At 40.7% G+C, this 15,000-nt stretch overlaps 1 protein-coding gene across 1 annotated transcript in view; it reads right to left on the reverse strand.

Annotated features, from left to right (window-relative positions):
- Positions 1-2,958: 2,958 nt before the first annotated feature.
- LOC123508971 (KH domain-containing, RNA-binding, signal transduction-associated protein 2-like) overlaps positions 2,959-15,000 on the reverse strand; it is a 507,559-nt gene continuing 495,517 nt past the window's right edge. Inside the window, exon 7 of the mRNA XM_045263054.1 lies at positions 2,959-7,017. Within this exon, the coding sequence (XP_045118989.1) occupies positions 6,917-7,017 (101 nt within the window). The 3' untranslated portion in view covers positions 2,959-6,916. The remainder of the gene's footprint in view (positions 7,018-15,000) is intronic.

Consider the following 15,000-nt stretch of genomic DNA (forward strand, 5'->3'; position numbering starts at 1 on the left):
TTAGTAAAGGTATGGTGTATAAGCTTTAGGAGCACACTATTCTGAAGGCAAACATTGACTGGATGGTAAAAGTTATGCTTGAAAACAACGATAAAAAGTTCGTTTCACCCTATGCAGGATGTTTCCTGTTGTTTATCGTTTTAATTATAGTATGCTAATTACTTCTAAAATTTTCGTGACTTTTCCGGCTGTTTCACTGAGTTTTATTTGAAAAAAAACATTATTTTTCTTTTTTGTTTATATTTGAAAGATACGAAAAACTTCATTGATTTTTTTTAGATGCAATAACCTCACTAATGTAATGGCTACATTGCAATGTGATTGACATGATAAATACATAAGTTTGACTTGTGTATAATTACTTTTCTGTATTAAGTCCTACATATGCTTACATTCTGTGTTCTTAGTTACTCATTGGACACACACACATGAGAGAGAGAGAGAGAGAGAGAGAGAGAGAGAGGACTAACAAAAGGGGGAAAAGAGACAAGGAGTGAGGTAGGGAAGGGCAATTATTGTTGTCGAACGTGTTGTTACTGCAATATAAAATCACCATCTAATTAATTACACAAGTTATTACAGACAACTTGTCGGAACCATGGAACAAGAAGGGAACAGTCAAAAGTTAGGTCAGAGAGAACCATTGGCTAAGTTGAGGATGGAGGCGGCATGACGAGGGGCTCCTCTGCTTACGTCATTTGTCTTGTGGCGACGAATATAGAGTCGCTCAGCCACGCGTACGCGTAGACCAGTGTGATTGAGTGACCCCTGGACAATCTGGGACTGAAATATAAGGCTTCCTGCAGCGTTCTCCTCGCCCTGGGTCATCATGGAAGCTGTAGGAAGTCGAGGAAGTGTGTAATAGGAAGCTGATTGCCTGCCGAGGAAGAGAAAGGTGTGTGGTGATCATCCGCTTTGTTGTGGGTTTGTCAGCGCTAGTCACGTCACCCTAATCATTAGTAATCCTGTTGATCATTTTACATTTTCATCCGTACTTACCTTCATCCCTTCCGGTGTGGTATAGATTCGGTTGTAGGGTTTATGTAGTGTGTGTGGAAGTGGATGTTTGCAAGTGGTGATTAATTTGTCCTCGTCTCTTGCGGCAGCCATTGGGCGGGACTGACTGATAGATGCTGCTCTATTATTTTCTTCTGATCATGTCTTTTTGGTGTTCTGTGTCTATTTGTATTGTCATATATTTACATAATTATTTTGTATAGTGAGTAAATGGCTTCTAGTTTTATTAAGTAATCAGAACTTGTTAACGGTGATCTCTCTCTCTCTCTCTCTCTCTCTCTCTCTCTCTCTCAGTGACTTTACGTGGAGAGAGAGAGAGAGAGAGCCTTCGGAATAGTTCGAGAAGTCTGACTCTGCTTCGTTGTTGCTTCATCCCCGTCGTGCCTCGTGGTGATACTCCAGTCGTCTACAATCCTGTTCGTTCATCCTCTCGTCTTTTCACGTCTAGTCTACTTACCTGCTTCCTTTCCCTCAGACTTTCTTATAGACGTTCACTTAGAGATCAGACATCATTAAAAGAAATGCACACACAGTTATTAAAGGGACGATTTGTCAAGGTAATAATGTAATAGATAATGTAATCAGATAATATTGTATTTTAACCACAGTGGTTTCAACAGTTACCAGTTATGGTAACACTTAAGAACTTCTCATTACACATCTAATAGACAGTGTACCTTTAAGATATGTAGCGAGTGTGCTTTTTTCCTCCTTTTTTGTCACCGTTACATTACTCTACCACAATTTTAATAACTTCACAGGTCATAGCTGTGTGATATATGACTGTAATGTTGTAGCATCTCCCCCTTTCTTTTTAATCACTCAGTCTCGTCTACTTACCTGCCAGCAAGTAAATTAAGTTTAGTGCAGTGTACTCTCATCAACACCAAAGAAAACGAATCCCCACTGGATGAGTTGCCAACGCTGTCACGTAACCACTCTGCGCAGCATTATTATTTTTTTTTTTTTACATATGAGGAATACTGGTCAAGGGTAACAAAATATCAGAAGAGAGAGAGAGAGAGAGAGAGAGAGAGAGAGAGAGAGAGAGAGAGAGAGAGAGAGAGCCCACCGCCATGCGCTCTGTTCATCACCACCACCTATTTAAGTGATTCATGTAGGCTCGGATTAGTAAACCAGCTGACTAGTGTATCTAAACGCCCTTCTTACTTGACCATACCGTACGTCCTTTAAATTACCTACCATATGGCTGGCAAAAGCATAAAGGAGACAGACCGAAGCATGACGAAAACCTGTTAAGAGGGTATGAAAAAAAATATACATGTGTTCTCCCTCTTAACGTTGCGTATCTATTGTTTCTATTACTATTATTCTATTTGTCATTATCATCCACTACTGTATTTATTACTGCATTTATTACATATGTGTTATGTAGATGTATATTTGGTTGTAGAAGTGGAATTTAGTTAGGAAATCTTTAATTTACTTGTTTGTAAATATATGTATAGTAATTAGGCCTATACAACTAACCGCGTCGGCCTAACATAAATTTCAAATAGGTCTGTAAAAGAGCTTATGCTCAACAGACCGAGGGAATTCTTCACATTCTGTATCATACTGATTTTAATGTACCCATAAAGGCCCAATAAATGTATCAGTATCAGTATGTAATGCATGGGTTCACATGAGCGACAGGAAGTGGTTTTCGTAGCGCAGTGTCATTCATCAGCTGTATTCCTCCTGTGTCTATGTAACATTTACCTCAAATTAATCTTATACACGTCCAGGTAGTACTTGTTTGTGTGCTAGTTTTGTTCAGTGACCTGTCCCTTTCACTCCCTCTTGGTAATATAAAGAATGAAGGTTGATGAGTAATGCAGTAACACACACACACACACACACACACACACACACACACACACACACACACACACACACACACACACACACAGAAGGAGCAGGACAAGTTAAAGTCACAAGTTTCAGTCTTTTTGGTTTATTACAAAGACACGGATACAGCCGTCGCCTACTGATATAATAATGCTCAGTGATAAAACATGTAAAACCAAGCAAATGGCCATGGGTGAAGTAGAATAATAATAAAAATAAAACGGAAGAGGAAGGGAGGAGATGAAACGAAGTCGATCGAAAATTGATGTATAAATAAATAAGTCACAAAGTCAATAAACAATTAAAGATTCACAACACCAGACATTATTATTATAATTATTATAATCATGAAATAGATTTGGAGTCGCCTTACGCCTCCAGATGACTTAGAGGACGTCGCGGCGCTACTCCCCCTGCCCCTTGATATCACGCACGCACTAACGCCGCCTCGCCTCGACATTGGTGACATCTTCCCTAAATCCCATTGAACGCCTCCCAAACCCCGAGGGACTCCCTGCTCGGTAACACAGCAAAAACACGACACAAAATGCTGTATTCTTTTCATGTGATATGTCACACTTGTTTGTATGTAAAAATGCATTTGTCTCGTGTCTCTCATATATTGGCATGTGTATATCTCTAAAACTTATCAGATTTGCAATCACTGTATTGAATAAGATGTTTGTTATTATACTGAACGCCATTATAACCTACCCACCTTGCCCTTCATAACTCAGGCAAGAGATGGTTGCAATGTTTCATGAAGTTTGTATGCAGGACAGGAAGGGAGATGAGCTCCGAGTCATCTCCCTCCTTGGTGATGGGCTGTGAAGGGCGTGCGGGCGTGTTGCGTGCGTGACCCGTCCTGGCGAGGGGCACGAGGGTGTGCTGGCAGCGGGGCGCGGCCGGGCACCACAGGGTGAGGCCAGACCCGCCCCTCTCCGTCTTACAATTAGGTTTCCAAATATTTGTGTGGCGAAGGGAGCGGCGAGGCAGACCAGAGGCGGGGCGATGGTTTGGTCCAAGAAGCAGCAGTGGTAGTGGGCGCCCCGCCTGTGGTCTGTCTGCTAACCTGCCACCTTGTATTCTAATATATATACTTTTTTAACTTAGCGTAATTATTATTTAATCTTCTAGTGGCCATACTATTAAAACCTTAATACGTATTTAACACTCATTCCCAATACTTGGAACCGGTTTTTTTTAATATGTTTATCTTTACACAGATAAAAGAGCTTAGTGAAGTAGTAGCCATATGTACCGCCCTCGTGTTCACCTGGCGGCGGCGTGTGGATGTACAGGTGATGCGTGGCGAAGGTCTGGTTGGCGGGATGAATGAATGAAAGCATCGGGGTGGGTTCTTATTGGCTCTATTCACTCACTACCTTACGGTGATTGGTTGGTTCGCTGACTTGATTTTTTCCACTTTATATTTTTCTTTATTTTATTGTTCGAAAAACGGTGATGATGAAAATAGTTCGTGACACAGGTGTGCGATCTACAAAATTAAACTTGGACATTGATTGGGTGTGTGGGGGGAAGGGAGGGTAGAGGGGGCGATTTTTTTTATAGTATTTTTTTTTATATATATTTTACTTATGAGTTGTATCTTTATTTTATTTTATTTTTTATTTACGAATAACATCACAAAATACATACCTGCTGCTGACTCTTGCTAAAGTTTTGCTGAGGGCAGCATCACACTGCAGGCAACATCACCACCAACGGGGCCGGCCCTCACCACCACCACCACAACCACTACTCACCACCACTCACCACACTCACCACCACAACGACCATCACCATCAATACTAGCACCAAATACGTGAATACTCTTGATGTAGGTGAATAATACTAGCCCTCCCGCCTCGCCCCCTTCCCTTGGCGTAGTGGCGGTGGTGGAGGAGGAGGAGCAGGAGGAATTGGAGTAGGAGGAGGAGGAAGGGAGGACGAAGGGGGGGGAACGAGGAGGGGGGAGGAGGAGGTAGTTGTAGTAGAAGAGGTAGGCCCCGTTAAGGTGGAGGATGCGCCCTCAGGCCTACTAAATTCTAGGGCGAAGAAAGATAAAACACGGGATGCCACGTGACCAAAGCAGCCCGTGTGCGTCGCCTCGTGTGTGTGTGTGTACGTGCGCATGTCCGCGTGTACGTGCAAAAAGATCGTTTACTCTTTTTCATTGATCTTTATTTTCGTTTTTTTTTTTTTTCCTATATTCCTTTCGTTGCCTTCCCTGTTTGATTGGTTGGTTTGTACGGGCCAGCAGTGTGTGTGTGTGTGTGTGTGTGTGTGTGTGTGTGTGTGTGTGTGTGTGTGTGTGTGTGTGTGTGTGTGTGTGTGTGTGTGTGTGTGTGTGTGTGTGTGTGTGTGTGTGTCCATGTAATTTTAACTTAATGAATGGGATAATTTAAGGGAATTTTTTGGGGGAGCGTATTTTTGTCAAGTGTTTTATCGTCTGCTTTACAGTGTTTTATTCTTAAGCGTTTCCACAATATGCAGTAGAACGCGTCGGGCAGTGTTGCGTGTGTTTGTGTTGCGCTGTGTGTTACGTGTGCTGTGTTGCTGATTATGTAGTGTGTCGTGCACATCATGTGTGGCTTTTGGTAATGATTTTGTGTTGCATAATCGTCATTTATTTGATTTTACTCGGCTTTGAGGTAGTGTTGCATTCTGTGTTTTGCTTTATGTGTGTGTGTGTGTGTGTGTGTGTGTGTGTGTGTGTGTGTGTGTGTGTGTGTGTGTGTGTGTGTGTGTGTGTGTGTGTGTGTGTGTGTGTGTGTGTGTGTGTGTCATCTCCCACACACCGATGCCAGCCCGCACTACTACTACTACTACTACTACTACTACTACTACTACTACTACTACTACTACTACTACTACTACTACTACTACTACTACTACTAAACACTGAAGAAAGGTAGGGTACAATGATGAAACAGATAATATTTTGATTTTTCTCAAACCTGACAGTCAAAAAGCAGTGAAAACATCTTGATAATTTCTTTAGTACCGCAGACTCAACTTTTCTCCCAATAGCTTCTCTTCAGCATTGGTAGGTTCTCTTCGTACTGGCACAGCCATTAACAACACATACACACAAACACTTCATTCCTTTTCTGTGTCACGCTCAGGGCTGCTCTGGTCACTTGCCTTGTTTCTATACAATATAGTTTCTTTACCAAAATAATTATTACATTCTATAGTTGTTCTTCCAGTAATAATGATGGTGTGTGCGCGTGTGTGCGTGTTTGTGGGTGTGTATGAGGCGAGAGAGAGTGAGAGAGAGAGAGAGAGAGAGAGAGAGAGAGAGAGAGAGAGAGAGAGAGAGAGAATGAGGGTTGTCTATACTATTTTTATGAAGTGGGGAAATAAAAACATCTGCTACTTTTTGTTCAGTAATAAAAGGGTTGACCTGTTTGTTCTTAACGTGTATTTATATATATAGTTTTGGTTCTGTTGGTTAGTTCATTGGACATTAATAAGGAGTTCTTAACGTTAACCAGTCAAGGTGGATCATGGGGGGAGGGGAGAAAAAAGGGAAATGGGTCTTAAGAGTTAACAGAACTGATTATGTTATTTACTGTCCTGAATCCCAGTCGTCAGGACTCGAAGATAAATAGTATATAATTCTAATTGCACGGTTGTATTTTTTTTTTTTTTTTTTGTTTAATATTCTTTACCCATTTGTACTTAGAGTAGAAAGGTATTATGGAGAAATGACACTTGGTTTGGAATTTTTTATGATTGAATTTAAGATTTTTTAAGGTCAGAAAGCGCTTGTTTTGTGTTATTTTTGAGAAAGGTGAAAGGAACTGAAATCAGGAAAGGCGTTATGTTATATGTAGACTTTTAAAAAGCTGATTTGACTAGAAACTGACGCAAAACTATTTTATTGTAAATTAGGACAGAGGAGGGAGACGCCTCTGTGGAGACGGTATGTAAAACTTTTTTTTTATTAAGATAGTTTTTGTGTATTTTCTAAAGTGGCAAAAAATTGGACCTTAATGGAGACTCTCGGTAAGGGAGGCGAGAAAAAAAATGGCGAGTGGCCCTATTTGGGTCTGGCATAGGGTGAGGTGCGGCACCTGGCTCGGTCCATGGCCGAGGGCAGGGTGTGCTTGTAGGCCAGCCACCGCCCGCCCCCCGCCCCGTCTGAGGAAGGAGGAACGACACAAAGTAATGCTGAGTTAACGCGAGCACAACATTCGGGCTGAACACCGACCACGCCTGCTGACCTGCTCTTGTCACTGGTGCTGAGTTTATGTAGTTTAGATTGTGCTGATTATTGTATTACCTTATCTCAACACGCATGCCTCTAATTTTCCTCTTCTGATGTGCTTGTTGAAGGAGGTTGTTGGTTTTGACAAAGTAGACTGGTAGCTCCTTCATCAATCGTAGTACGAATACCTGGTTTCCTCTTTCCTTCCTATCCTTGTCTGATAATGGAGCTTTTAGAGGCTTTTGTCGATAGCCAGTTTGCTAATTTGTATGCTTTTAAATCTTTACGTTAATTGATTCTGTTAATGATGAAAAGACTGGCCATTGTATTTGAAATATTTATCAAACCTCGTGCCTCTATAACGTGTCTCTTTTCCTTCCATTCTTTACATGAAATTGGAAACATTTGATGATTGATCACTGGATTAATGAGTTTGTTGATGAGGACTAGACTGATGATTGCAATTCCAATAAGGCTTGACTCGTGTGTTCTGTTCCGCGCCTCTGTACTGCCTAATGCCTGCAGAGTAGTGAGATCATAGAAGATTACGCCAGATGAGCCCTGCGCTGTCATCAAACCTTTGCACGTGCGCTTCAGTAATGTGCATCTTTTTTTTTTTCCTCATCTCTGTATGGAGATATTCAACCCACGATCTTGTCACTCGGCACACACACGTTAGTCTTGCAGTGTTTGGTGAGTAACCTGAAGCTTTGTAACTCCTACATCTAGTCTCGTCTTACTTGGTTAAAAAGATTATGATTTCCGAGCTGATATTTCACATTTTAAACTCCTGTATTCTTTTTTTCTTTTTTCTAGCGTTTGCAGCGTGTTTTGCGTTTTTCTTCACCTTCTCAATCCTCTTTTGTGAGCATCGACTATAAATCCCACTTGGCAAGTCCCTCACACCTGCACGCGCTCGTATGGTGCCTGACGTCGGACGTTGAAGGAAGGGGAGAGTTGGTAGTGCTGCAAATCTCAGCGAACACCACCATCGATCTACGTGTGTACCTAAATCCCGGCTAATCCACCTTCGAATTAGCGATTTAGGATACTGACGACCTGTATGTGTGTGTGTGTGTGTGTGTGTGTGTGTGTGTGTGTGTGTGTGTGTGTGTGTGTGTGTGTGTGGTTTGTACCTACACAAACGCCAGCGCATATCTGAATATAACCCACACCTGGTCTGCCGCGGGTCACTACACCTGTCACTCATCGCACCTACACACACACACACACACACACACACACACACACACACACACACACACACACACACACACACACACACACACACACACACCTGCCTGCTTTGTGTTTGCCGGCTATTCTAATTTTACCTGTTCTCTCTCTCTCTCTCTCTCTCTCTCTCTCTCTCTCTCTCTCTCTCTCTCTCTCTCTCTCTCTCTCTCATTCATCCCTTTTACCTTTAGTGCAAGTCACTCTAATACTGTGTGTGTGTGTGTGTGTGTGTGTGTGTGTGTGTGTGTGTGTGTGTGTGTGTGTGTGTGTGTGTGTGTGTGTGTGTGTGTGTGTGTACGTGTGAATTACATGTGTTGTTTTCTCCCCTCAGATGCACCTGGTCATTTATTTACCTTGTACACTTGTTTTCACCACCACCATCACCTCCGCTGCCTCCACCACATTGTCTATCATTCCCCTCGCCCACCACTCTCTCTCTCTCTCTCTCTCTCTCTCTCTCTCTCTCTCTCTCTCTCTCTCTCTCTCTCTCTCTCTCTCTCTCTCTCTCTCTCTCTCTCTCGCTCCCAGCCATCCATTCAGTCTCCCCTCACCGGCTCACTGTACAAAATGACTAACTAATGCCTTGGATATATTAGATTTTCACCCTCCCCCACTCTCGCCTTTCCGTCTGTTTCCCCTTGTTTCCCCTCCATTCGTTCCTGTCGCTTCCCATTGTAACATTTCATTTTATTTCCCGATAGATTCTGTGTCTGCTTCCCTCTTTTATTTTCGTCATTTTTCTCCTTGTTGCTTTTCACATCTCTATCATTTCTGTTTTGCTTTTGCTCTATTGCACATTTTTCCTCCCTCCTTCGAGCTGTTTCCTCTTCTTGACACTCATGTTTGCCTCCTTAGTATGCTTTGTTTTAGTGTCTTTAACCCCTTCAGTACCATGACACGTGTCCATATTCATTGTGGTTACTAACTGTTGATTTTATACAGCTTCGGAAACTCAAGAGGGATTAAAATACTAAAGACTTTGACTATTAATCTACTGACCGTCATAGGCCCTTCCTAATGTCAATATAATGGTCTAATTATGCACAAAATTGAAGGCAAAAATGCGTTCCAGTACTGAAGGGGTGAATGTTCTTATCCATCCTTTGTGTCTGTGAAGGCAAGAAGAAAGTAAGAGTTTGGTAAAGAGGAGGCGTCTCTTCTTTGTTTTGTGTTGTCTTATTATTTTTTGACAGGAATTATCGTGCCTTCTTATATTGCCAAGATGCTCAGAAGCGACGGCAGATAAAATAAGATATCATGCTCTTCTTCCACCAAGAAATTATGACGACGAAAGAGGAGTCGAAGAGAAGGAAGAGGAGGCGGCGACTTAGCGAGGCGTGCGGTTGAAGCTTTTTATTAATTTTTCTTTCTTTTTTTCAGTCTTACGTGCAATTTTCGTGATATTTAATTCAGTTTGCAGGTCGGTGTTCGTTCAGAATGCTTTGCTCAGTAATAGATTAAATGTCATTATTTTCTTTAAACAGATGATTAAAAGATATAGTTTATGATGATTAATAACGTTGCTTTTTTGGGGGTTGCAAATACTTACACTGTACAGGAATATGATATATAAGCACATAGATATTAGTATTTAAGTTAAGTTTAATATATAAAAGAATGCTTAATCAATGTTGAAGGAAAATAAACTGTAAATTATAATGATTGAACCCCAAAACTTTTTTACATGGTTTACTCAAGTTTTATAGATGAGGAGCAAAAATGTAAAAAAATATGCTTTGATTAGTTTAAGTCTAGGATTTAAGTAGATGTGTATATCTTTGATTATTGACCATTTTAAGAAAGTTGTGTGCTGAGTGGAGAGAGGAGAGAGCGGGACCAACAAGACTTCAGGCGGGTTATCTCTCTACCACTTGTTGCTTGTTGCTTGTAACTCTTCAGACACCGGCCAGGAGTAACGCAACAGTGAAGCATAAAGTAATACTAGTGCTAGTTGTAACCAAGGACTTGATGAAAGTTCCATGCCAATAATAGCAGTGATGATTGTAATGTTACGGAGGGTTACGAGCTGAGCTAAAAAAAAGAATGTGTTGAGAGCACATGATAAGAATAGTAATAAATATAGTAATAATAAGACCAAAAAATATGGGTAATGCTGATTATTACCATGACATTAAAAATCCACATGAAAGAGAACTTTACTGATTTTGAAAATATAATATCCCTTTTTGTCTTCCTTAATTTTTTCATGAACTATATCCTTGGCAAGATGAATTTTGAGGATTTATCCCAGAAAGTTTAATGGAGAGAGAGAGAGAGAGAGAGAGAGAGAGAGAGAGAGAGAGTATATAATTCCACTACTTTGGCAATATTTCTATAAAGATTTGTTGTTTATTTTCCTCGTCTTTCGGAAGAGGAGTGAAAGTTTGAACCCAGGCCGAGTCTCTGAAGAGTTACTTACACACAAGTCGGGCCGCGGCAGAGCTCACTTTTAATAACCTTGTGGGAAAAGTTACACGCAAGCTTGCCGTGTTTTGTTTCGACAGAATCTTAGGGACTCTGTGGACATGTTTTGAGAGAAGAATACTTTAATCCAACACATATTTGTTTTGTTAAGATTTTTAGTTGTTGAAAATTTTAAAGTATGAGCTTAAAAAGTTGATTTGGAGGAGCAGGTGGAATGGATGTGGATGAGGAGGTGGATGGGGCGGAGGTAGGGACAGGAGTGAGGGATGGCTGGGTAACTGGAGGACAGGTTATGTTCAGGTAAAGTCAGATGTGCGTCACCACCACAAGTTTTTTTTTTTTTTATATATATATTATAGTCGGCAAGTCCACCAACTTAGAATGGGAACTCAGTTTATCATCATGGTTAGATAATCTATCAATACTCTTATGTACATGTCTACTCGTACGTATGTGTTTTATCTCGTGCGTTATCTCTATGGTGTCCGGGTAAGTTGCATGTACAGGTTGGGGAAGGAGTTTCAAGGGAGATGAGTCAGGACCACAACGCTCCCTAGGTGGCGAGTGTTGGGTGAGAGTTGCAATGCTTGGAGGCGACGCCCAGGTGGATGAGTCTGCCCTCACCTGATCTAGCAAGTGGAGGAACGGAGCACCATTACCGTTGTGGTGATTAAGGTGAAGATTAATGAGTGTGGAGAAACGTAGCGACCTTGCTAAAGGCGTGAATAAAGGAGAGAGAACCGAGAAAGATAATGTTGTGTATATCTGTACCAAAATGGGATTGGATGTTATCAGTTACAAAGGAAGGAGGGTTGTAGTGGATGGTTGGGGAGCCTATTCTCCTAGTGTAGCATTGGATTACATCTGTAACCAAGAATAGGAAAACTAATCCACCTAGACCTAGAGGAAGATTTGAATATATTTCTAACGAAGCATAGAGAATATAATCCTTCTAGAGTGGAACTGGATTCCGTCCATAGGAAAAAAGGATGGAAAAACTAATTAAATTAATTCTATGACTTGCTTAGAGTGGATTGGGACTGGATGTGAGTGGGTAATAACATTAGCAAGTGGAGCAGCCTAGTCGTGGGGAGGGAGAAGAGGAGAAGGAAATGTTTCCCGGAAAGCAGGAGGAGAGAAAATAAATGTGGTGTTGGTTTTTCCGTCATAAATGTTTTCTACGTGAGCTGTTTGCTAGGTGGGAGTTACCGGAAGCCTCCACGGGCCACATCATGTTGAGGGCAGAATTTCCTCGGCTAACTGTACTACGAACACAGTTATTTTATTCCACAAAGCAGGGCAGAAGCGCGGCGGAGAAAGAGTGAGAGAGTGAGAGATCTTTGTTGCGTAAAAAAATAATCATAACTTTACATTTCCGTACAGTTTCTCTCGATTTGGTATTATCTCGACCTCTCCTGGGCCACTATGCATATACAGGGCTTTGTATGTATACGTTATGATGCTGTACTCTAAGTAAGCGGCAGGAAGCATACGAGAGATGGATTGCTCGGGGGGATCAGTTGTCGCATTGATAGCAACGTTAATGCACAAGCTTGCTGCGTCTAGACTGGCTGGGATGACTCTCGTCGTCATAAAACTGCTTAGAAGTGTCGCTGGAACGTGTTAAACTTGAAGTGCAGCATCACTGTGCCATTTTAAGAATCTTCCATTTTCTGTGTTGATGATAACTGAAATTTAATTTCAGTTTGAACACTAATTCGTGTTTTCAGAACTTCAGTTTATTTTCATTTGGCAGACTTGAACTGTAATAATATTTTTTCTATTTTATTTTCATTTATAATCTTTTTTCTCACTGAATTTGTATAATGTTAATTTTTCTAAAATATTTATAAATGTTTGTTTATTTCAATAGCATTTGATGTTTAATTTGTATCTTTGCCATTTCATATATTAGAAGAATTTTCTTTTTATGCATAATAATTATGTTTTACCATTATCTTTTTATATATTTTGTATTGTCTGTACTTTATACTTGAGATTTAAACTTTACTGACATCTGGCGTCATATTTCACACTCATTTCTTGGTCTCAAATTTTGGCATTCTTCACACACAAAGAACGTGACATTTTACGCTATATTTACGAGAATACCTCACGAAGTATTTCTACATTGAGAATTTTCCAGCGTTAAGCACCTGATGTATTTCACACTCGACTCACGATATAGCAAATTGCCTCACCTGCGAATAACCTCACCTGGGCACGAAAATGCAATATATAACATGTCCCGAGCCAGATTTTAAGTCAGGGTTGGTCGCGTGTTCTCATGAATTTCACTGGATGCTTTGTGCTTGAGTTTGGAGTGTGGTGCGCTGGGTGTGGGCTGAAATCCCTCCCTCAGGACGGGCGTGTGGGGGACGGGAAGGACACAGGAATAAAAGGGAAGGAAGAAAGAAAAGATAGAAAGGAGAGAAGGACGGAGAGAAGGAAGAAAGGAGGAGAGTAGGACAGGGGGCGGCTGGGAGATGTTGCAAACACTCAGGTTGTTTACTATAATTATTATTATTATTATTATTATTATTATTATTATTATTATTATTATTATTATTATTATTATTATTATTTTTATTACATTTAAATTAATAAACGTCTTTACAGTTAAAGGCGCGCATGTGTCGATTTCGCGAGAGAGAGAGAGAGAGAGAGAGAGAGAGAGAGAGAGAGAGAGAGAGAGAGAGAGAGAGAGAGAGAGGGAGAGAGGTTGGGACTTGTGTATCATAGGAAAGAAAACTCTTGCTATGTTGTTTTTCAATATTTTGATGATTGTTCACACTAGTACTACCATCTCCACCACCACCACCACCACCACCACCACCACCGCAACATTATAACTCCCTAAAGGTACTGTTGGAAAAGGAATAGCTACGCAAACACTTAAGAATGGAGGAAGAAAGGGGAGGAGGAAAAAAATGAATGCATAGAGAGAAAAAGGAAGATAGGAGGGAAGGCGAGAGAGGATAAGGGAAGAAATAAAGAAAGAACGGTGAGAGACAAGCACTTTCAGAGTCGAGAAAGAGGAGCAAAGAAGAAAAGAGAGTAAGGAGATGAGGGAGAAAAGGAGAGAAGGAAGGGATTGAGGGAAACGAAGATAGTAAGATGAAAGAAAGGTAAGGAGCAAAGAGAGAGAGAGAGAGAGAGAGAGAGAGAGAGAGAGAGAGAGAGAGAGAGAGTGGGTAGATAGGCAAGTTGGGAGAGTAGAAAGGGAAGGGGGAGGAGAGTTCAGGGAGAGAGGGACTCTTTTCTTCGTTGTCGCTGCTGAGTCAGGTTTTGAGGACGTGTGTTGAGACAATTGGTCAAGTTTTTATGTTGCTGACTTAAATTTTCAATCGCCTTCCTGCACTGGGAAGGTCCATTGATCCGGAAACTTGGGGTGTTATCACATGAATTAGCTCTTTCTCTTATCTTCTCTCATTCTCTCTCATTCTCTCACATTCTCTTTCTCTATAATTTTCTCCAAAAGTTTGATGTTTTATGAAAAGATAACTTTGCTGCTATTGATTTTTCTCTCTTTCTTTGTTATTCTTTCATACGTTAGCACTGTATTTCACTAAGGGGGGTTCACATAATTGATGGAGAATCTTCCTATCACAGGTTCATGATCTCTTTCTTTTTATCTCATTCTCTCACTAACTTTCTCAATGCAATTAAAAGTGGTTGACGTTATAAAAAGAGGACCCGTCTATCACAGGTCCTTTTCCTCTCATTCCCTTTATCTGTCTCTTGCTTTCTCATGCTAACTCTTTATTTCTTGAAAAAAAGGTTCACATCATAAAAGGAGTTAGAACCTTCGTATTTTAAGGTTCGTTTCCTGGATATTTTTTTGTGTTACGTTGTCATGGACGGAATTTCGTGTTTAGTTGTATATAAGATTTAAGTTGTATAAGATAACTAGGTTTCTAAATTCTTTTCTTCCTTACAAAATGATTGGAAATTGATGGTGAGTAGTATAAGGATACTATCTTTCTCTATCTTTCCTCTCTTTCCCGTAACTAAACAGGCACCTGTAACATATTCACAGGTAGTGTCGAATTACTGGACAAGGCTTGCAGGAATCGAAATCTTTCCTGTCTTCCCTGTCAAATAAACACAAATAACAATAAACAATAATGTGTTGGGGATATCGTATGGTGACTAGATTTCTATTTTCTTGTCACATAAAATATGAAAAAAAACAAATGTTCCTTTCTGGCTGTAGCTGCTACACTTCTATTTCTTGTATTTTCTTAGCCCTCCTT

The sequence above is a fragment of the Portunus trituberculatus genome, chromosome 25 (assembly GCF_017591435.1).
Source record: "Portunus trituberculatus isolate SZX2019 chromosome 25, ASM1759143v1, whole genome shotgun sequence".
Classification (NCBI taxonomy): Eukaryota; Metazoa; Arthropoda; class Malacostraca; order Decapoda; family Portunidae; genus Portunus; species Portunus trituberculatus.